Source organism: Lissotriton helveticus, chromosome 11, assembly GCF_964261635.1.
Source record: "Lissotriton helveticus chromosome 11, aLisHel1.1, whole genome shotgun sequence".
Classification (NCBI taxonomy): domain Eukaryota; kingdom Metazoa; phylum Chordata; class Amphibia; order Caudata; family Salamandridae; genus Lissotriton; species Lissotriton helveticus.
This window is the reverse complement of record NC_136072.1, coordinates 1,039,457,606-1,039,480,736: the sequence shown is the minus strand read 5'-3', so window position 1 is coordinate 1,039,480,736 and position 23,131 is coordinate 1,039,457,606. Positions and strand designations below refer to the sequence as shown.

Sequence of the window (23,131 nt, the reverse complement as noted above, 5' to 3'; positions counted from 1 at the left end):
TATGGAGTCTTGGTCACTGTTAAAGGGTGCTAGTGAGAGAATCCGTGGTGGAGGTGGTCATTGGGGGCGCCAACTAACATTGTCGCACTGGGTGCCACCAGCGCTAAAGCTGACCCTGCCCCCTGTGGACGCCCATGCCACTATGCATTACACATGGTGCTCCAGCCACGGTTCCTTTCCAGCTTGCACTCTCTGTTCTATTCTGAAGCTCCTCTGCGTTTCAGGGCTCAGTAGGACAACACGCAGGCTTCATTTTCTGGCACCGTCCCTTTGGCACTCTCTTCTAGATGAACTCCTTTGCATCTCATCGCACGTCACATCTAGACAACACCTGGAGACTCTGCTCTTTTCTAGATACTTCTGAGCCCTCTGCCCCCCCTCCCCCTTACATTTTATAATTTAGTCAGAAGCTCCAGGAGACCTCGGACTTTATAGCGCGCTCTGACACATAACAAGATTGAGGCAAAGTCTTTTCAAATAATTTTTCGATTATAGTGATGGACTGCCTAGAACAGTTGCTGTTAAGTAAATTACTAAGCAGAAAGAATAGTCACATTTGAATAAAATAGTAGCGTCTGCCTCTTGCTCTGGTGTTGTTTTTGTCCTCGTGCTGCTCCCCGCCCCGTCTCACCTCTCTGAGAGCCAGTGCCCCCTTTGACCCTCTACCTGCCACCCACCCCTTCCCCGCCTCTTTTCCCGGTTCACACCTTGGTGCTTTCACACTTAACGTCACCTCCAGGTGGCATTTTCAGGGGAGGCCCCGGGCTCCCTATCACTGACATGAGGAGGAGGAACAGAGAGGGGGACAGAGGAAAACTTGGTGGGGTCAGGGAGACGGATACGGTGGGGGTGAGAGTGAAAGAAGAGGGGGGAGAGAAATAGAGAGAGAAGCAGTGGGGAAAGAGAGTCTGAGAAGTAGGGAGGAAGGAAGATGAGAGAGCAAGTGGAGGGTGAGTGGGGGGTCTGGGTTGAGGGAGAGCAGCTTCAGAGAAGTGAGACCGGTGTTCTAACTCTTTCTGTTCTTTCTCCTTTGAACAGCGGGTTCAAAGGAGAAAGAACCAGGCCAGACAGAGTCGGTCCAGGCAGTGTGCACGGAGACAGGCTCGGTGGGTCCGGAAGAGGGACAGGGCAGGCAGAACAGCTCCAGAGAAGGGTGAGCAGAACCAGACCAGGGCGAGCCGATCCGGACCAGCAGATCCTCCCTGAGCAGGGAGACGGCGCGATACACAATCAGAATGTAGTGTTCAGCTTTTGTGGTGCCAGGGAGTAACTTGAGAGTTCAGGGTGGGTGTGGGTTTTAAAGTGCCAGGGAGTAATTTTAAGGTTCACGGTGGGTTAGGGATTGGGGTGCCAGGGGGATAATTTTAGGGTTCAGGGTGGGTATGGGTTTTGGGGTGCCAGGGGGTAATTTTAGGGTTCAGGGTGGGTACGGGTTTTGGGGTGCAAGGGGGGACTTTTTGGATTCAGGGCGGGTATGGGTTTTGGGGTTCCAGGGGGACAATTTTAGGGGTCAGGGCGGTATGGGTTATGGGGTGCCAGGGGGGTAATTTTAGGGTTCAGTGGGTATGAGTTTTGGGGTGCCAGGGGGCAATTTTAGGGGTCAGGGTGGGTATGGGTTATGGGTGCCAGGTGGGGTAATTTTATGGTTCAGGGCAGGTATGAGTTTTGGGGGGCAGGGGTAATTTTAAGGTTCAGGGTGGGTATGGGTTTTGGGGTGTTAGGGGCGTAATTTTAGGATTCAGGGAGGGTATGAGTTTTGGTGGGGTGGGGTAATTTTAGGGTTCAGGGTGGGTATGTGTTTTAGGGTACTAGGGCGTAATTTTAGGGACCAGGGCAGGTATGGATTTTGGGGTGCCACAAAATAAAGAGATGGCTGTGGCACAATAACCCTATGGTGTATGAGATCATATGTGGCCTGCTTCCTGCCCCCCATGGCTCCTCCTGCGCCTCAGTGTTTCTTGTGCCTCACCTGGCACACATCATGTCGGAGGATGGTGATGACGTTAACATTTTGCCCTCCCTGGAAAAATTTCTGCCGACGCCCATGAAACCAGGCAGCAACATGGTCTACATCGCACACATTCACCAAGCACTATTGTGTAGATGTGTTAGCGAGGCAACAAACTAATATAGGCCAGGCAATACTTAAATCACTTTTTCAAACAACTGCAACGGCTACAGGTTAGCCACCGATTTGGGAGTATACTGCTGTATAGTCAATGCAAACCATGTGATCTACAGCTCAAAATCCTAGAAAGGATAATGGTACTTACCCAGTAACCATCTGTTCTTGGCATGTAGAGCTGCAGGTTCACATGCGCCCACCTGCCACCCCAGGTACCTATAGTTGTTGCAGTTTCTTACTTTACATACATAAGCATGGACATCTCTATTCTACACTTACTAACTCGAACTAACTCTATGACCGGAAAGACGTCTTAGAAGATAAACAACTTGCAAATATCCGGACCCAACACTAGATGGCAGGAGTATGCACAGCAAGTGAATCTACAGCTCTACATGCCAAGAACAGATGCTTACTGGGTAAGTAACATTATTCGTTCCCTAAATCATTTCTTAGAAGACAAATACTTATGGAAAAGGCAATATTTGGGGATTTTTTTAATTGAAAGTTAGAAACTATTAAATTCAGAATCTGACACAGTCAGCATGCTTCAGAGCTCTTTTAATACATTTTACAATGGAAAAATACAACCTGAAATGGCATGAGATAATGATTGCTGTTATGTTTTTTCAAACCTTTGGGTCAGGGATTAGCTGATCACTGGTACATTTTGCCAGTATTCTACTTTCAGGCAACAAATGCTGAGACTGTTATCATGCTCCACTCAACATCTTAAGCCATCGATTGTATTGTTTCATCAACTAGGTAGAATTTCTATGCTTTTACCTCCATAGCAGTGTTTTTGTCCCTGCCTATTCAGCCATCAAAATGCTGCCGCTTTTGAATAAGTGTCTGATCTGTAGCTAAATGAATTCACGGAAAGGCTAACATACCATTTGTGCTGTTTGTCTGGAAAAAAGTGAAGCAGTGTGTTTGCAAGCCACATCAAACTTTTGTGGAAGTGCAGGTATCTTCTATTGGAAGCACTGATCTCTTTCATGGCAGCAATCCAAGCAGGAGAGGCAGGCAACCCATGCCCCTCTCACAGACCTCATTAAGGCTTTGAGTCTCTAAGCTATCGCAATTGTTCCTGCTCATACTCTAAATTGAGAATCTGCTCAATAGTCGGAGCTGTTGATCCTTTCCTCAACGTCCGGCGGGATGGAGAGAGACCAGAAAGGAACCCAGGACTCATCCTCAACTAACAGCAGAGACTCCCATAGCTCTTGCTTGTTCGCCGCTGCTTCAAGAGCCAATTAACTAGGTTTACACACCAGAGAGACAAAAATAAGAGGAGAGCCTTGTCACATGCCTTTTCTGGGAGGAAAGAATGAGGTCACAGATCAGGAAACATTTTGATAAATCAGATACACTGAGAGATATTGCACATACTACACCTATCAATATCTCCAAGGAGTCACAGTCCTCCTGAAACTGGCGTATCTATTGATCTCAATCCTTCCCATTTAGGATGGATAACATAGTTTTATTTCGTGGAATATCTACTGGGTCTGTGAGGAAGCTAAAGATTGAGACTACAGCGCCTTCAATTCCAACCTCGTCATTGTAATGTCACCATTGAATTGGGCTTTTAATAAATAGGAAAAATAGTGTTTTTTCTTGCTGGTTCCAATTTCAAGAGAGCATAATTAATATTTTAAGCTGTACTGCAGGGACATAGTAACATTCAATTTAATTGTTGAACAACATGCACACTATCTGGTGGGCTACATGGTCTACATAGAGGTGACTCTAGGCCTCCCGGTGCGAAGCCTTTTTTTGGCTATTTGGGGTAGTACGCGCTTGGGCTCCCATAACCTTTTGTTCTCATAAGGTACTTGGCGTATTTTTTTCCAACATCCAGGGGATTCTAAAGGTACACAGGGTTTGTGGATTTGGAAATTTGCCAGGGTCCCAATAATGCCCAATAAATAAATCCTCCCCTTTTGTATCGCTTCAATAAATAAAGCCTGGCAGTCTGATTGGGTGGATTCCAGCTCCATGATTATGGCCCCGCCCGCAGTCGTGGAGCAGGAATCCACTCTATACAGACCCAGCAGGAAAATCCTTCCCCCTGCATCTGTATTCCTCCAAGAGGCCCACCCCTATGCCCCCGCCTCTGGCCTCCCCTCCCTGGCCTCCCCTCTGAGCGCCGTGGCTGAGGACCGAACCGTTCCGTCCATAGCACTCAAGCAGTTAATATTTAAAAGGACAGTTTTCGCCTATCAGAATGGTTATTATGACAAGTCGGGCTGCAGGTTTAAACTGCAGCAGTCAAGCTGCACTAGTAGGTCTTTGACCTCCTGCAGATTCCAGAACTTTCAATCTCAGAAATGTGAGGAAAATTTGGTGTGTTTTTTTCGAAATTTTGATCTTTTCTCAAAGAAATAAGATAATTTTTCACAGTTTTCAATTGCCATAGACAAAAAGGAGGATTAGTTGTCTCTGATATTCTCAAAGAGTTTATTTCAGGCTTTTTGTGTTGATTTGAACTTGGCTTTTAAGCAAGAAACCACATATTTGGAAATTCTGATGCAAGAGTAATAAACTTGATTTGTTCTAGAACATTTTTTGGTTAGTGGAAATATTGGGACATGGCCTATTGAAAAGTTTTAAGTAAACCTCAGCTGTGGCTTGAAATGATATGAACAGGGGTTTGCAGTTACGTAATACTTTACACTTCTACTCCACTCTTATTTCACTCCCTTCCGGGATGAAGAATACACACGAGGCAATTTGCCACACAAGTAACTCGATGCCTGCATGGGGTTAAGATAGGAGATGAGCCCCATGATGTAAGCCTGAGCCCTTTGTAAGTAATGGGCAGCATCTGGAAATTCCAACCAGAAGTAGGTAAAAGCTTACTCCTGTTGGGATTTCTGATTTCTCCTTGAATCTGCCCTCCATTTCTTGATCATTGATCGTATGCTTTTAATGCACTTTTATTTTGGTATGAGCTTAAGCATTGTGTAAATGAGAATGCAACAACAGAAATTTTCGAAAGAAATAGGTTAATATCAACATGTTAGCCAAGTGCAAATTTCAAAGTTATGGTCATTTTCCATTTTGTAAATACTTGTCTGTATAAAGCACAAATCCACTTGATTCTCATTTTGTACTTTGTCATTTTTACAGCAAAATACAAGTCCAGTTCCTCTCAGTGGAAATCCAGGATATGTTGTCGGCCAGCCAATTGTGGCAGGATTTAAACCAGCAGGATATCTTTTTCAAGTTTACTAATGGTTTTCAGGTTACCTATGCTAACATGCTTACTTGCAATAAGCTTACTCAAATAACACACAAAACACACAAAAAACCAAATGCAGACACCACGATTGTGCATAGTGTAGTCACTGATCAAGTCAGCAGAGAAAAATATAAATTATACACAACCTAAATTTGACACGTTCTATGGTAGTTTTCATAATTTGCTTTATTTTCCTTGTTTCCCAGTTGTCTTGGCGATGTGTGTGTGTATATATATATTTCTGAGTAACAGTGGAGTTTTGACAGCCAACAAGTTTCGCCCCTTCACTTATCCGCTGGCCTGTTGCTTTTTCAAGGCTGCACCTTGTAGGAGAATAAGTTAAAATAAAGGCTATCTATTTAAATGCTGAACATTTTGACAGTTATTGCCACACAGCTGTATCACGGAATATGTGAAAAGATCCTGGATTCATGGTAGAAGTACTTGGTTCTTAAGTGAGGCACACATGTATTATGATAGCCAAACATGGCAAACGAGAGCTCAGGGAGGAGGTAGAAGTGTATTAAGGTATAACAGTTGTGGGTTTTAGCATTGGTAAAACTTATGAGCAGAGTAGAGATTAACAAGGGGTATTTGAAAGAATCATCTTGTGGAAAAACTGTTCAGAGGCTAGTGTTGTAAGTGGTAAGGCTTGCGAGTTCTAGGATCAACTGGGGTGTGATCAGCTTGGGTTAATGGACCAAGGAATTTTGAAAAGGGTCAAACCATACAAGAACAGAACCAGTGGTAAATGTATGAGGAGAAGGCAGGATCATGTGGGAAATGGGGTATCTGCCATTTGCCATCTACTTGGGCCAGAGGGAAAGTGCCAGAAAAGTGTGTTAAAGGAGGTGGGGGGAGTCAGTTGAAGATTAGGGAATTTTGATAGGTAGAAACCCATTCTGTTTGTACGGCATATGTAAATGATCACTACGATGTATGTTAATGGGCTAAGTTGAGCAGAATTGAGTGAAATGAAGGTGTTATTAATGTGAATGATGCAAAGAAATAAAAGATAAATGGTGTAGAGTTAATAACAAGGGGCGGTACCTAAAGTATATTTAGTCTTTCAGATTGGTAAAATATGTTGGGGGAAAGTGGTCTGTCCATCGAGAAAGGTTGTAACAGATCTAGATGTTTTTCAGGGAAAAGCCTAAATCAAGATCAGGCAGTGAGAAAAGCTGAGGGAGGGAAGGAGGAAGTCCATGACAGGGATGTAAGGAGAGGATAATTTAATAAACCAGCACAATAGAAAACGGATAATCTGGTAACTAGACAATCGTAGCTGGGTGTGGTCAGGACGTACCTAAATTGTGTCAAATCCTATTCTTGTGAGGGCACCTAAGGACCATGTAGCCCTCAAAAACAGCAGCTCCGGTCAGTCCAAGCTGCAGTAATTTTGGGCAATCTAAGAAGCATTTGAAGTCTGCTGTATGTGAAGGGGTTTATTTAACAGGCACTTGGAAATGGGCTGGGCAAATGTGAGCCTGAGGTTCCGTATGAAAGGAGGGTAGTCCTGTGGCAGAAAATCACCAGGGATTAGTGCAGAGACAGGCTAAGAAATAGTTTGTTAGACCTGTCAGCCTTAGGGTGGTCTCCCCCCGCCCCCACCATTTTGCCTTTGTCCTGATCTCTTTTTTGCTGGTTTTAGGACTTTGCACACTTTACTACTGCTAACCAGTGCTGTAGTGCATGAGCTTACTCATTACAACATGGTCATATTGGCTTGTCCCAAACTGGCATATTTAATTTGCTTGCAAGTCCCTCGTATAGTGATAATACATGTATCTAGGGCCTTTAAATGCTACTAGTGGGCCTGCAGCGCTGATTGAGCCACCCATTTAAGTAGCCCTTTAAACATGTCTCAGGCCTGCCATTGCAGAGCATGTATGTGCAGTTTAAGTCTGCCATGTTGACCTGACAAAATTATCCCTAGGGTAAGCCCTTGACAGCCCGAAGGGCAGGGTGCAATGCATTTATAAAGTGGGACATGTGCTTGTAAGTTTTACATGTCCTGGTAAGGAAAAACTCGTACATTTGTTTTTTTTCACTACTGCAAGGCCTTTCCGTCCCATAGGGTAACATTGGGGTTCCCTAATTACATTTTATAAGTGTAATTTCCAACTTTGAAGATGTAGTAAGATGTTTTTTATGTGGTAGTGCCACCATGCAAAAAATACAGATGACCCTTATTGGTGTACAGGGCTTAGATTAATAATCCCAAGTGATTTATTTGTGGTTGTGTGGTCGAGCAGTTTAGGCTTATCAGCGGATAGTGTTAAGCATTTGTTGTACACACAGATTCAATAAATTAAATAAACACTAAAGAAGGAAATTCGAGACCAATTTAGAAAAACACAGATTTTAATATAATTCTAGACACAAAGATCACTAGAACCACTTAAGTACTCTCAGAGTTATAGATTTATGTAGATCTAGAAAATGCAATCGAATAATGGTTTTGAGGTACGATCCTCGAACGTTGTAATGTTATCCTATGGGAGAAACATTCACTGCACAGATATACTTGCATTCGTTTTTAGACAATGCCTTCCAGGACTTAAGGTGCTTAGGGGCCAAGGTCCAAGAAACCACCAGCAATTAGCTTTTACCTACCCTGGTTGTCCGGTTGCAGAGTTGCTGGTAAGTGGGCAGTGGCAGTGTCCCTACCGCTTTTCTGCTATAGCGTTCGCCGGTGCGTGGGTGATTGCTACCTGTGCGCTGTGCGCTTAATTTTGGTGTGTGAACTTGAAAACTGTATTTTTAAAACCACATTTGTCCAGACCTGGCAGTGTTCCTACCGCTTTACTGCAGCGTGGTCAGTGTGTGGGTGATTGCTACCTGTGCGCTGCGCGCTCAACCTGGCGTGTGATCTTTTAAACTTTTATTTGTAAAATTGTACTGTCCTGACCTGGCATAGCGCTGTGACAGCTCGCACAAGCCTTACTGTGCTCTTGCTGATCCCGCCATCTGGATTCTGCTCGGCTGAGCTTCACTAGCGGAAACGCTTGACTCTTTACCATCACCTAGCAACGAGGTGCTGGACTCGCCCCTCCCTCCCGCCTCGTTCTGACGCCGGTGACTAGCACCGTTCGAGCAGAGGGCGTGGAGGGTCCGAGCCAGCACTTCCGGAAGCTGCCTGCAGCGCTCTAGCTGTTGGGCGCTGGGGGGGATATAAGGCACTGGAGCCTGCTCCCTCGCGTGGTAAGTGGGCAGTGGCAGTGTCCCTACCGCTTTTCTGCTATAGCGTTCGCCGGTGCGTGGGTGATTGCTACCTGTGCGCTGTGCGCTTAATTTTGGTGTGTGAACTTGAAAACTGTATTTTTAAAACCACATTTGTCCAGACCTGGCAGTGTTCCTACCGCTTTACTGCAGCGTGGTCAGTGTGTGGGTGATTGCTACCTGTGCGCTGCGCGCTCAACCTGGCGTGTGATCTTTTAAACTTTTATTTGTAAAATTGTACTGTCCTGACCTGGCATAGCGCTGTGACAGCTCGCACAAGCCTTACTGTGCTCTTGCTGATCCCGCCATCTGGATTCTGCTCGGCTGAGCTTCACTAGCGGAAACGCTTGACTCTTTACCATCACCTAGCAACGAGGTGCTGGACTCGCCCCTCCCTCCCGCCTCGTTCTGACGCCGGTGACTAGCACCGTTCGAGCAGAGGGCGTGGAGGGTCCGAGCCAGCACTTCCGGAAGCTGCCTGCAGCGCTCTAGCTGTTGGGCGCTGGGGGGGATATAAGGCACTGGAGCCTGCTCCCTCGCGTGGTAAGTGGGCAGTGGCAGTGTCCCTACCGCTTTTCTGCTATAGCGTTCGCCGGTGCGTGGGTGATTGCTACCTGTGCGCTGTGCGCTTAATTTTGGTGTGTGAACTTGAAAACTGTATTTTTAAAACCACATTTGTCCAGACCTGGCAGTGTTCCTACCGCTTTACTGCAGCGTGGTCAGTGTGTGGGTGATTGCTACCTGTGCGCTGCGCGCTCAACCTGGCGTGTGATCTTTTAAACTTTTATTTGTAAAATTGTACTGTCCTGACCTGGCATAGCGCTGTGACAGCTCGCACAAGCCTTACTGTGCTCTTGCTGATCCCGCCATCTGGATTCTGCTCGGCTGAGCTTCACTAGCGGAAACGCTTGACTCTTTACCATCACCTAGCAACGAGGTGCTGGACTCGCCCCTCCCTCCCGCCTCGTTCTGACGCCGGTGACTAGCACCGTTCGAGCAGAGGGCGTGGAGGGTCCGAGCCAGCACTTCCGGAAGCTGCCTGCAGCGCTCTAGCTGTTGGGCGCTGGGGGGGATATAAGGCACTGGAGCCTGCTCCCTCGCGTGGTAAGTGGGCAGTGGCAGTGTCCCTACCGCTTTTCTGCTATAGCGTTCGCCGGTGCGTGGGTGATTGCTACCTGTGCGCTGTGCGCTTAATTTTGGTGTGTGAACTTGAAAACTGTATTTTTAAAACCACATTTGTCCAGACCTGGCAGTGTTCCTACCGCTTTACTGCAGCGTGGTCAGTGTGTGGGTGATTGCTACCTGTGCGCTGCGCGCTCAACCTGGCGTGTGATCTTTTAAACTTTTATTTGTAAAATTGTACTGTCCTGACCTGGCATAGCGCTGTGACAGCTCGCACAAGCCTTACTGTGCTCTTGCTGATCCCGCCATCTGGATTCTGCTCGGCTGAGCTTCACTAGCGGAAACGCTTGACTCTTTACCATCACCTAGCAACGAGGTGCTGGACTCGCCCCTCCCTCCCGCCTCGTTCTGACGCCGGTGACTAGCACCGTTCGAGCAGAGGGCGTGGAGGGTCCGAGCCAGCACTTACGGAAGCTGCCTGCAGCGCTCTAGCTGTTGGGCGCTGGGGGGGATATAAGGCACTGGAGCCTGCTCCCTCGCGTGGTAAGTGGGCAGTGGCAGTGTCCCTACCGCTTTTCTGCTATAGCGTTCGCCGGTGCGTGGGTGATTGCTACCTGTGCGCTGTGCGCTTAATTTTGGTGTGTGAACTTGAAAACTGTATTTTTAAAACCACATTTGTCCAGACCTGGCAGTGTTCCTACCGCTTTACTGCAGCGTGGTCAGTGTGTGGGTGATTGCTACCTGTGCTCTGCGCGCTCAACCTGGCGTGTGATCTTTTAAACTTTTATTTGTAAAATTGTACTGTCCTGACCTGGCATAGCGCTGTGACAGCTCGCACAAGCCTTACTGTGCTCTTGCTGATCCCGCCATCTGGATTCTGCTCGGCTGAGCTTCACTAGCGGAAACGCTTGACTCTTTACCATCACCTAGCAACGAGGTGCTGGACTCGCCCCTCCCTCCCGCCTCGTTCTGACGCCGGTGACTAGCACCGTTCGAGCAGAGGGCGTGGAGGGTCCGAGCCAGCACTTCCGGAAGCTGCCTGCAGCGCTCTAGCTGTTGGGCGCTGGGGGGGATATAAGGCGGATGTGTTGCAGGCAGCGCAGCGGACGAGCGCAGCGGGCGCGACGAAGGCGCGCCGGAGTTGCGCCTTAGTTAAGCCCGTCTGCGCACGTCCGCGGCCGACTGCGGCCCAGGACCAGAACCCCTGGTCCTCCTGCATCACACATTCGCTGGAGCCGAGAGGAACTACTCCTCCTCCGCCATGGCCACCTGACATCTTGCTCACATGGCATGGAGGCGGACAAGAGCGTGGACTGCAACTATTGCGGCTACACCTTTTGCGCAGGGCAAACCAAAACCAGTGCCCACCATCCTTTGATGTGTGGTTTGCTAAATGTCCGCTCCCTGCGAAAGCACTGTCTTGACATCCATGATCTCCTTGCTGAAAAGCGATGGGACTTACTCTTCCTCACAGAGACTTGGCTGGACTCGGATTCCATGCCAGAAATCATCGAGGCCATCCCAGAGGGTTACTGCCTTCAAAGATTAGACAGACTTCGAGGGAGAGGTGGGGGTATCGCCATAGTGGCAAAACAGGAATACCAATGCCAGCTTGAACGCACCACTATTGAAGGTAGTGAAGCGGGTGCCTTTTCCATTTCACTGAATGGCAAGTCCACCTTAAAAGGCTTCCTGATCTACCGCCCACCGGGCTCCCCCACAGCTTTCATTGAGAAACTAGTGGAAGCTGTTACTGAAGCCGCTCTGAGCACTGATAGGTATCTAGTCTTAGGTGATTTGAACCTACATCTGGATACTCTATCAGATAAGACAGCTATCGATCTCTATCTCACAATGGCTAATTTACAATTTGAGCAGAAGGTGCAGCATCCTACCCACAACCTGGGTCATCTTCTTGACACAATCTTTGCGAATTGGAGTCAAGTGGAAGCATGCACACCGGTCCCCATCCCATGGACAGACCACCATCTTGTCCCCTTTACCATAGGGAACCAAGAACCTGCTTCGATTGACCCTCCAGCTGATAAACACCCTAGGCGGAGATGGGCAGCATTCTCCCAACCCGCATTTAATTTGGCTCTAACGGCCAAAGGCCATCCTGGCGGAATAGGTGTGGCAGACATTAACTCCAACCTAGACCAACGCATTACAGAGGCCTTGGATCTGGTTGCTCCACTTGGTGCCGCTAAATTGGGGGGCCGAGCAAAGAGATCTGCTCTCTGGTTTAATGCCGATATGCGGGTGGCAAAAGCAGCGTGCAAAAGGGCTGAAAGGCAATGGAGAGTAGCATATTCCGCCTCCGCTAAAGCAGAGTATACTAACCGTAGGCGTAGTTACCATAAATTACTACGGAAGGGCAAATCGGCGTACTTCTGCACTAGGATTGAAGGAGCTGAGCAGTCCACCAAAGAACTCTTTTCAATCTATAAGTCTATCACCATAGGCAAGGCCGCTGTATGCCCCTCGAAACTCTGCACGGTGGAGGGCTGTGACCGTGTTGCAGAGTTTTTTACTAACAAGGTCACTCACCTCTACAATTCCTTTCCTCGGCAGGCAACAAACGCTCCCATATGGGGGAAGGGTGTCAGAAAGACGGGAGTACGACAGCTTACCTCCTTCCTCACCCCGCCCACAGAAGAGCTAATCCGCATCTGTGGGTCAATTAAATCTGGCTCTCCAAGAGACCCGACGACCCCTAGTCGGCTTAAGGGCAGCTTGCAGGTGCTTGAACCTTATGTTCGCAATCTACTTGATTCCTCTTTCTTGTCCCAGAGTGTCCCCAAGGCTTGGAAGCGGGCAGTTGTACTCCCCCTGCAAAAAAAGGGCAATGTGAATTTCGAGAAATTCGACAATCTCCGCCCCATTTCCCTTCTGCCTTACATGGCCAAAATAGCGGAGAAAATTGCTAATACGCAACTGATGCAGTTCGTGGAGGAGGCATCGCTACTCCACGACTCACAATTTGGCTTCCGTCCCCGTCACTCAACGGAATCTGCACTTCTGGCGGCGGTGGAGGCACTCCGACAGGGTGTGGATGAGGGCCAGACTATGGCTCTGATCCTACTCGACTTAAGTGCAGCATTCGACACTGTAGCACATACCATCTTGCTACAGTGTCTGAGTGAAGGAGGGTTCACAGGTGCTGCGCTTGGTTGGATTAAGTCCTTCCTGTCTGATAGGTGCTTCCAAGTCAGGATGGGAGAATGCTATTCGAGGGAGATCGAGTTGGGCCAGGGCGTACCACAGGGTTCGTCCCTGAGCCCGACTTTATTCAATATCTACGTCTCCCCGTTAGCAGCCATCACGGAGGGCCACGGTATCCACCTGGTGTCCTACGCCGACGACACGCAGTTGGTCGTCTCCCTATCCCTATGTCTCGCGGACATCTTCAGGAACTGCATGCAAGATCTTGCAGCCTGGATGTCCGCACACTGTTTAAAACTGAACGGCAGCAAGACCGAGGTGATCGTGGTGGGGGGCGGGCCTTCTGCGTGGTCGCCTGCGTGGTGGCCATCCTGCCTAGGTGAGGCCCCCACTCCCAGCCTGGAGGCCAAGAATCTTGGCATGTGGCTTGATAAGGACCTTGCCTTTGGCCCGCAGGTTGGCCGGGTGACGGGGGTGTGTTTCGGTGTCTTGAGAACTCTGAGGAAGGTTTTAGATCTGCTTCCCATCTCGGCTCGTAGGACGCTGGTGCACGCCCTGGTCACCTCGCGCCTAGACTATGGTAACCTGCTTTATCTGGGGGCTTCAGGCAAGGTCATGGGGCGCCTCCAGGTGCTCCAAAATGCCGCAGCACGGCTCGTGCTAAGACTCCCGAGAAGGTCTCCCTCTAAACCCGCTCTCCAAGCTCTCCATTGGCTTCCGATGGAGGAGAGAGTTGAGTTTAAGGCCCTCGCAACGTGCCATCGCATTCTGAGCGGCAAAGCCCCTGTGCCACTTCAGAGTCTGGTGTCTCACTATGAGCCTACCCGCAATTTACGGTCCTCTCAGATGGGACTACTTGTGGTGCCCAGAGTTAGGAAGGCACGGATGGGGGGGAGATCTTTCAGATACCTTGCTCCCAAGTGCTGGAATGTCTTGCCCCCAGACCTCCGTCTTGAGCCATCAGAGCCCCTGTTTAGGAAAAAATTAAAAACTTACCTTTTTAGCAGGTAGCTCCTAGGGGAGGGGGGGATGGCAACTGCTCACTTACCATAGCGCGGGGACACGCCTTCTGGCGTCACCAGGCGCTTTAAAAATGTCCAAATAAATAAATAAATACTGGTTGCTTTGGTAGCCTTGAGTGCTACACAGTTAAGTCAATGGAAGAAGTACCACAAAAAGAAAGCCTAGAAGTGGGGACTTGGGGACAAGTCCGGTCGAACCCAAACAGTGGCTCAGCTTTTGAGGGTCTTTGGAGCACAGGGACCCAGTCGGTTTACGCGAGCCCGGGCTTGGGTGCAGAGGTGTAGAGGTGTTTTATCAGCGGGTCGCTATAGTTAGAGGCTCACAATAGGCTTTGGCGACCTGGAGGAGAATAGAAAACATGACAGCAATGTCCAGTCTCGATGAAGACCGCGTCGATCCTGAAGTCCCTCGATGGCAGGGTGGTGTTGGCATCTGTGGTGTTTGCACTGAACATACAACAAGCCTTTGTAGGTGCAAGGGCTCTGGTACCCAAGGAATTGGTGCTGAGAGACTCCTGAAGGAGTCACTGGCTCGGGACTTGGTGAGAGTGATGGGGCTGACCTCCTGGATTCACAACCTCCTCCTGGTGAGTTGCTCCCTCGGTGGACCCAATGGCCAACAAGACGAAGTACCAAGTTGATGTGGTTGGTGCCTGCAGATGCAGGGGGATGGTTCTTCCAGCCCAAGGGAGATGCTGCTTAGTTGTTGAAGGTAAGAACAGTCCTCCAAGGGCTTGGTCAGGATGTTCACCTTCTGAATGAGTCGGTCTTTGTGATTGTCGCGGTGCAAGCAGCCAGGCAGGGTTTGGTGCCAATTTTGACGCAGGACCTCTGTTCTCATGGCCTCTGCTTTTCTTTGTCTTCCTTCAGTTCTCAGAAGACAAATCTGAGTTGCTGGTGTCAAGGGGACCCCTAAAAAATGAATTTAGGGGAGTCTAGGGTAGTAGCCAATGGGCTACTTAACCCTGGGGTGACTACACCCCCTATATGATCACTTTCTGTGGAGAGTGGGCAAAATCCTGACCCGGAGTTCCTAGTTTCAATAAATCCAAGATGGTGAAACCCTTTCGCCACTATCCACTGCAGGTTGCCCACTGGAGGAGTGTGCCTAGCCTTAAAGAGTAAAGAATTGTGCTGACCTCAATAATGAGGGGTGTCCTCAACCGGCACTCAAACAAACGTCAATCAGTCCTCTTGATAAATTTCTTCACATATTTAATGAATATTTAAGTAAAGCTTTGCAATGTCTTGTATTATTCCATCATAACAAAGATTACAATTTCTCAAATTAAAGCTGTTCCAATATATCACTTAAATTTGCCCTTGTGCCCAGTGCATTGCGGGCGATAGCCCTTCATCAGGGCATTAACATCTGTGGAATTGAAGAAACTGGGAATTAGCACAGTAAATTACAGCATCTATCACCTGTTTATGCACAAAAGTGGTTCAATGCGTGAAAGTGAAGGCATGCCATACCGGTTAAAGGTGTGCAAAATGTCAACGTTCTAAGATAGTGATAAGACACCAAGAGTAATAAAAGGACACCTGAAGTGATGACAGGAAAGGTGTGGACTGGTGAATCAAACCTAGCGGACGTTATAATGTGCAACCTTTTAAAATGCGAACGAAAAGCTCTATGAAAATATTCCGGTGACCTTATGTTTGTGAACCGAATAATGACGAATCAGTGCCAACCGTTATGGTGAACCAAAAAACAACTACTGGTGGTACACGGTTATTGCGATACAAAATCGAGCGAGTAACTGTATAGAAACACTCACGTGACAATGCGTTTGAATAGACTCAACGTGTGTCGACAAGATCAATAACAGTGAAACTGCAAAATAGAACAGCAAGTTACACTCGAGTGGTACACTGCTGATAAGCAACAAGTATCCTTACGTCATAGACACTCACCTGTGTGCCGTGTCACGGCTGTGTAAACGTTCAGTCTCCGATCAGAGGTAAACACCCGTGTACAACGGCTGACCTGTGTACAACGGCTTCGTGGCTCTGTAGAAAATTGTTATTCAAAGGACTTTTTGAATACTGTCGTAAAGTGGTGCATCTCTGATTTAGAGTTTTCGAAACAGCAAACAATTGAGTAAAAATCTTGCATTTATAAACACGATTACATAAACTCTATCACAGTAAACATTATCATCTCTATACCTGCTGATTATAACTATTACCTGATTTCAGTCTATTTGCAGGATCAAAGAAAAGTTACTTTTCTTTTAACTTTAAAAAAAAAAATAGTTTCAACGTACCCTCCATACTATCCCAAAAAGAGCCCGTTACACCTCCACCACAAAAGTTCTTTTTTCTCTTGTAACAAATTCATGTGTAATTAGTCAATCTAATATTTAATTTGAGTTTTTTGTAGCTTTATTTCAGTGATCATAAAAATGAAAAAATATACAATTTGTTTTGAATATGTGCGCTTTTATTTTGTATCACAAGTACACAGATTACAGTCAATTAGGAAATGTACCTGTGAAAGAAATTCCTTTTGTGTAGGATTTTAAAAGAAAAACACAATTGGCTATCAACCCCAATATTTTTCAATCATAGCCTGCAGCCAGATGCCCTAAAAGTAGATAAACATAATGGCTCACCCTAACTGTGCTATATTTTAGCATAAATCCACATAGTACTCTTGGTTTCTGGTGCCTCATTTATTTCGGTATGATGACCATTTATTTCTTCTCCAGGATTCTTCCTTTGCACCCTTCCAAAATGGCACCTTTTAAATACTGTGACTACAGAATGGTGGATACTGTGTGCTCACTGGGTCTTCCATGTTAAACTCTGGTGTGACGTACGAGCTGGATATTTCTGCTCATCCGTTATAAACTATTTAGTATCTTTTCCGTTTATAAAATCTCACAACAGCTTAAATATGTACTAATGAATAATCTAATTTACTGTTTATAGCAATATTAATGGTAGAAAGTGTGAAAGACGCACATGCAAAAATCCCCTTATGCAAAAATCGCCTTTTATTGAATTAAACAAGTGGCATGACTAAGTCGATCCCAGATCTCAACATAGTATACATGTGACTTTCTACCTGATATACAGTGATCCCAAATTTGATGTATCTATCTAATGCAATCTAATTGCAGCGGTTCAATTTAATTGTGCTAGAACTGAGCCATTAACATGCAGGATATGTCCTTTACTAAGGTTTAATTTTGAATATCCGTATACAAATCCATAACCTGTTTTTTAAAAATCTTTTTCATTAGTCATGTAAATTATTTACATTTCTCTATAAATTTGCATGCCGTCAATTAGGTCACCTGCCGGGCTTGTCGCATTACAAAAATAAGAGAACATACTCCACGTAGCATGATAGACTCTAATGCCTGTTTCCACTGCACTGGAAGCTGACTATTGATTTGAACACACCAGCTAAACCTTTCTTTGGACGCATTCCTTCCATTGATTGAAATACCTTGGTTTGGGAAATAGCCTTCTACCTGCAAAAAAAATGCGTGAATCTGATTTTTGACACCGAGGCACTTTTGTGATGTCATCCGTACTTAAAATGTCATTTCAGAGGGTCAGACAGGAAGGTTATTCTCCCAGAATGTGTTTAGCTTCAGTCAGTCATTAGATCCCGCCCCACTTTACATGTAAAGCAATGGCTAACTTTCTGATATTTCATATTGGAGTCTGAAATATGTGCCAGATTCTTGAATACCTCATCTAGGAATGATTCAAAGAGACCCATTTCTACTCACTGGATAACATGCCAAATCTTTTTTTGAGTCTCAGTGTAAATGATGCAGACTTTTCCAGTCATGGCCAGGCTTACCCTCTCTCCCCCCCCCCCGCCCAATGGCTGCTGGATACTTTGTGGGTCTTCAGAGTTTTGTAGGAGAATCCCATATACACCACTTTCTGAAATAGGGTGTCGAGGACCTTCTTTACAACCTGTGGGTTTGAAGCTTGACAAGAACCTTTGCTGTCGATGCCTCATGCTTATTTAAGCTGCATTCCAATATTGCATCCAAGAATATAAAGGGTATATCAGTAAGTAGAAATTACTCACCATTATTACAGTTACTCATATTACATATTACCTTCAGCAGCGGGTCGCCATTTTAGTACCGCCCGCCAGGTTCTGTTAGAACCGAGCTTTCGAGAGCGGTGTGCCAGAGATGTGTATATATTACCTACTGGCGGTCGCCAGTAGGTATATATAGTTAGGATTTTTTCTCTATGGGTTTTTGGAAAATTCTATGTCTAATAACTTTGGCGTTTGTGGACGGAATTGGCTGAAATTTTCAGGAAAATGGCACATTTTGTTTCTGAGCAGCCCTTGAAAATTTGGGGGGGGTTCGTCAAGGGGGGGCTGAGAAAAAAGGGGGGTCCCAAAACGTGTTTTTAACATTGAGTTTTCCATAGGGCGGTTGGCCTCACTTTTAGCCCGAACGGCTGAATGGATTTGCACGAAACTTGGCAAAATTGTAGGGACTGGTAGCCCGATGTGCCTTTTGTAGGTCTCAATATATGTGCTACAGTGGATTTTGAGAAATTAACGTTTAAAAAAAGATATATATCTGTAACAGCGGACCGGGCAGCGCTCCAGGACGCGTACTTTTCGCGCAACGGAGCTTTGTGAAGCGAAGCTGATTGGTTCTCCGGCGTCTGTCAACATTCCAAACAGTCCGTAGCGGCCGCCATCTTGTCTCTCGGTAGGATCGAGAGACAAGAGGAGGCCAAAGCGAAGGGGCAAATGACCATAAGGGGGAATAGTAGATCCTCGCTGACCCCCTACGTTTGATGTGGAGGTTTTAAAAGGGCCCCGCGGGGCAAAAAAAAAACAAAATAATAATAATCGAACGGCTGAATGGATTTGCACGAAACTTGGCAAAATATTAGGGACTGGTAGCCCGATGTGCCTTTGCTAGGTCTCAATATATGTGCTCCAGTGGATTTTGAGAAATTAACGTTAAAAAAAAGATATATATCTGTAACAGCGCTCCGCTTCGCGTACTTTTCGCGTTACGGAGCTTTGCGAAGCTGATTGGTTCTCCGGCGTCTGTCAACATTCCAAACAGTCCGTAGCGGCCGCCATCTTGTCTCTCGGTAGGATTGAGAGACAAGAGGAGGCCAAAGCGAAGGGGGAAATGACCATAAGGGGGCATAGTAGATCCTTCCTGACCTCTTAGGTTTGATGTACCATTTTGCCAAGTTTGGTGTAATTCCGTTCAGCCATTCAGGCTGTAGACGTATGTAAATGTCCTATGGAAAATTGCATGGGGAAAACACATTTGAAAGTGTTGAAATTTAGAACCAATTAAAATGTTACTTTGGTTTTGTATTTGTGTGTGATGAAAGTTAATTGGTTATGTATATATGTCAAATGAGAGGAAACCACAGCCATTTTGTGATACTACTGTCTGAGGTACATTTGTGAGGAATTTTTGGTGGTGAATTTCTGGTGTTTGATTTACACAGTACTAACACTTCTGCTACTTTTAAAAAGGTGAGTTGTTAATTTGTAAGGGGAACTATGTTGTACACTTGAAGATAATTTGAAAAATGTTTTCTGTTATTTATTTGCAGTCCTTCTGTTATACTAAATACTTGATAAAGTTAGTTTTATATTATGTATTACTAAAAACGATAAATGAAAGTGATTATTTTTTTCTGCAATTTACAGCAAGCAATTTCAAAATAAAATGGCTCACAATGAAGAGACCGTGGCAATTTCTTTTGAATTGTCCACTACATTGATTGAAATTGAGAGCACCAATAATGAAATATTGTCACAAGGAGGACATGACTTGTATGATTCCATTAGATTGATTGAAATGGACAGCACCAAGAATGAAATATTGTCACAAGGAGATGACTTGAATGATTCCACTACATTGATTGAAATTGAGAGCACCAATAATGAAATATTGTCACAAGGAGGAGATGACTTGTATGATTCCATTAGATTGATTGAAATGGACAGCACCAATAATGAAATATTGTCACAAGGAGGAGATGACTTGAATGATTCCACTACATTGATTGAAATTGAGAGCACCAATAATGAAATATTGTCACGAGGAGATGACTTGAATGATTCCACTACATTGATTGAAATTGACAGCACCAATAATGAAATATTGTCACAAGGAGGAGATGACTTGAATGATTTTTTTGATCAATCTCTTGATGGCGAATTTATCGAGTGTTTGGAGACCATAGAGTTACAAGAATCATCATTGGAGACTTTTAATGAGGACATTGCTGATGAGGACATGTTACTAGTTCTTTCAAATTTAGAAAATTCTGAAGAATAAATTTATATTTAGAAATCAAAAATTGTTTGAGACATTATTCATTTTTATTTTTAATTTATGAGGTTGTAGCGAAGTGATTGTAGTATAAAATGAGACTTATAGTATAGAGTGCAACATTTTTATGTTACATGGTAAGTTTACTCATATTTACTTCCCTTCTGCCACTATATTATCTCCAATGTGTATTTGACATCTCTTCTTCATCTCCGGCCTCCTTTCTCTCACTGTGTGTCTCCGATGCATCTTATCGCTGCTATTTTGTGTAATTACAGAAGAGAGTAAAATAAAATAGTTCGGAACGTGAAAAGGGGGCAAAGTAGAGTACTCCTCACCCCCTAGGCCTTTTTAGGCGGTCCCAAAAGGATCAGTTTCTGCTTTCCTGAGAGATTATGGTATGAGTTCCATATACCACAATAACTTGCATTACAACATGCAAGATATCTATCTCCTATTACCAACTTTTGGAGATATTCGCGCTAAGCGCGAATATCTCCAAAAAGTAACACCTGCCCTGAGCAGTTCTTAGCCATGTTATCCAATGGGAGGTGGATAACATGGCTAAGAGCATTAGCTCGGTAATGCATGAATATCGCTGAGTTTTTAGCGATATTCATGCATTGCGGCCGTTTATTATCGCATTTGCGATAAACCTTGATAATAGCAAGGTTTATCTTCGATAATTTCTGACGATGCTTAGTGGTAAAAAATTGGTTGGTAAGCATCGTTAGCGATAAATATCGCTTAACTTTGGTAATATGCCCCAACGTCTGTTAACGTTCGATTCGAAGGAAATGAGGAAGTGTTGAAAAACATTGTCTGCGCCATCTTGCCTTTTTTGAAATGCCACACTTTTGTCGTGCACGGCAGCCATTTTAGATGTCTTGACCAGACCCACTCTCTGCACGCTGTCGATTCGTAGCATGGCTCCTCACCCACGCAAGCATCTTCCCTAGGCACTGGTCACCACCGCTCTCTGTCTTATGCATGGGCAATAAACCTCCCCCCATCTGCGCTGCTCTTCCCTGAGAATCACACTCTGTGCCCGCCCGACACCTCCCTTTCGCCCTATTCACTACCGCACCCTCTGACACTCCTCTTTCTCTGTGTCCGATTGTCCAGGCTATCAGCTAGCCCTGCAGATGTAGTTTATGGCCCCAGCTGTAAAGAATCACCCCTCTTCAAAGGAGTTATAGTAGATCAAGGCCCACACCCGATGAGATCCGTCACACCACACGTGTTCCTACTATCTGAAAACCATCCTGTATTGTGATTGGGGAGGGGACCGAGCCTGAAGCGGAAGATTCCAGGAATGACTCTTTGTACATCAAAGTTTTTACAATTATGTGTCACATTAAAAATATATAGCACTCCAACAAAGTAGTAGGAATATAAAACTTTAATAACATATAAATATATACAAGAAAACAAAAACAGTAAAAACATTTAAACAACGAAGAGACCGTGGCAATTTCTTTTGAATTATCCAATAGATTTATTGAAATTGACAGCACCAATAATGAAATATTCTTGTCAGTAGCGGTCTGTTGTGCGAATAGTTCCAAGGCAGCAGAACGCGCTGAAATCTAGATGGCACGAAAGTGATGTCTAGTAAGTTGCCGCCCAGCAAAAAACGGCGTGGGGCGCCGCGGGGGTGAGTGAGTCCAGTAGGCACCACAGCTATTCTTACCGGCATTGCAGAATTACTGCTGGGGACAATGCCTGTGCTGTAGCAGGGTCACAGCAGAAACAAAAAGGATTCTGTTGAAGATGTTGTTGGTTTTCAATTTGAAAACAGTTCTGGTGTCAACTGCTATGCTAATGTAGTGGTTAATGTTTTGTTTTCTCTAGAAAATGTAAAAGAGGGGGAGGCAGTCCAAAGTTCCGTTAAAAGGGCAAAGGAAAGGATCGGTGGTTTGAACTATCAGTCAAAAAGGGGAGGGGGTGCAATAATTTTTCCTACCGGGTCACACTGTGCTTTCACCGGAAGTGAGGTCTGCAGGATTCTAGTAATTCAAAGTGAGGCTGGCGCCAGCATGGGAGCGCCGACGTCCCGCGGATACAGTTTCGTCACTCCACGGGCGATCATGGCAGTCATTCCCCATCGGGGGTCGGAGACTCCCGCGGCTCCTCTAGAATCTTCAAGGTCGTGGAGGACTACGGTGGTGGAGTCAACCAGTGACCGGGCCATTTCTTTATGCTGGGCCCGCTCTTGCCAGGTCGACCGCCATTTTGAGAGTTCGGCAGCTACCGGCGATCGCGGGGTCACATGAGCGGACGGGCTCCACCCTGCCGGGCGAGACGTTGCAGCATGGCCACAGTGGAAGAACCCTTTTCCGGGCGCCTGGAGCGCTGAGGGTGCAGCTGGGAAGCCTCCACCTGGGGAGGCGGGAGAGGCCTGTTCGCACCGTCTCTCCCTCCCAGTGCACCCCACGGCGTCTCGCTTGAGATTTGTTATGGCCGGACCAGGCGATGAGGACGAGGGGGGGGGGGGGGGGGGTCGGAGGCATGTGCAAGACATCCCCCCCCAGTGTTGTCGCAGCCATTATAAAAGAAAGAAGTGTCCCGTCCGTCTTCGGGCCGGGCTTCCGGTGGATGTCGGCCGGACGCCCCTGGCTCTGGCCCCATGAACGGGTTTCTTGGTTTATCGGCTGCAGCCGGATCCCGTCGGCCTCGGCCCCCCGACCGTTGGTGGTCGGACCGGAAGAGCATGTGGCGGGACTACCTGCAACTCTCAAGGGCCACCGCGGCCGGACTGGGAGAGAGAGGGGAGGGTCGAGGAGACATTCCCCCCCCCCCTGCAACTGTTCAGCGTTGTAAAGGCAATCCCCTGGCCGGGTCCCGCTGGCCTCGGCCTCTCCTCCGGCTACACCCTACGTTAGGATCTCCTGGCCGAGGCGTGGCAGCAGGACCTGCCTTA

General features: G+C 46.5%; 1 protein-coding gene across 1 annotated transcript in view; it reads left to right on the top strand.

The window, feature by feature from the left end:
* TCTN1 (tectonic family member 1) overlaps positions 1 to 23,131 on the top strand; it is a 242,824-nt gene that overhangs the window by 176,559 nt on the left and 43,134 nt on the right. The window contains exon 10 of the mRNA XM_078667480.1: positions 5,261 to 5,343. Coding sequence (XP_078523606.1) covers positions 5,261 to 5,343 — 83 coding nt within the window. The remainder of the gene's footprint in view (positions 1 to 5,260; positions 5,344 to 23,131) is intronic.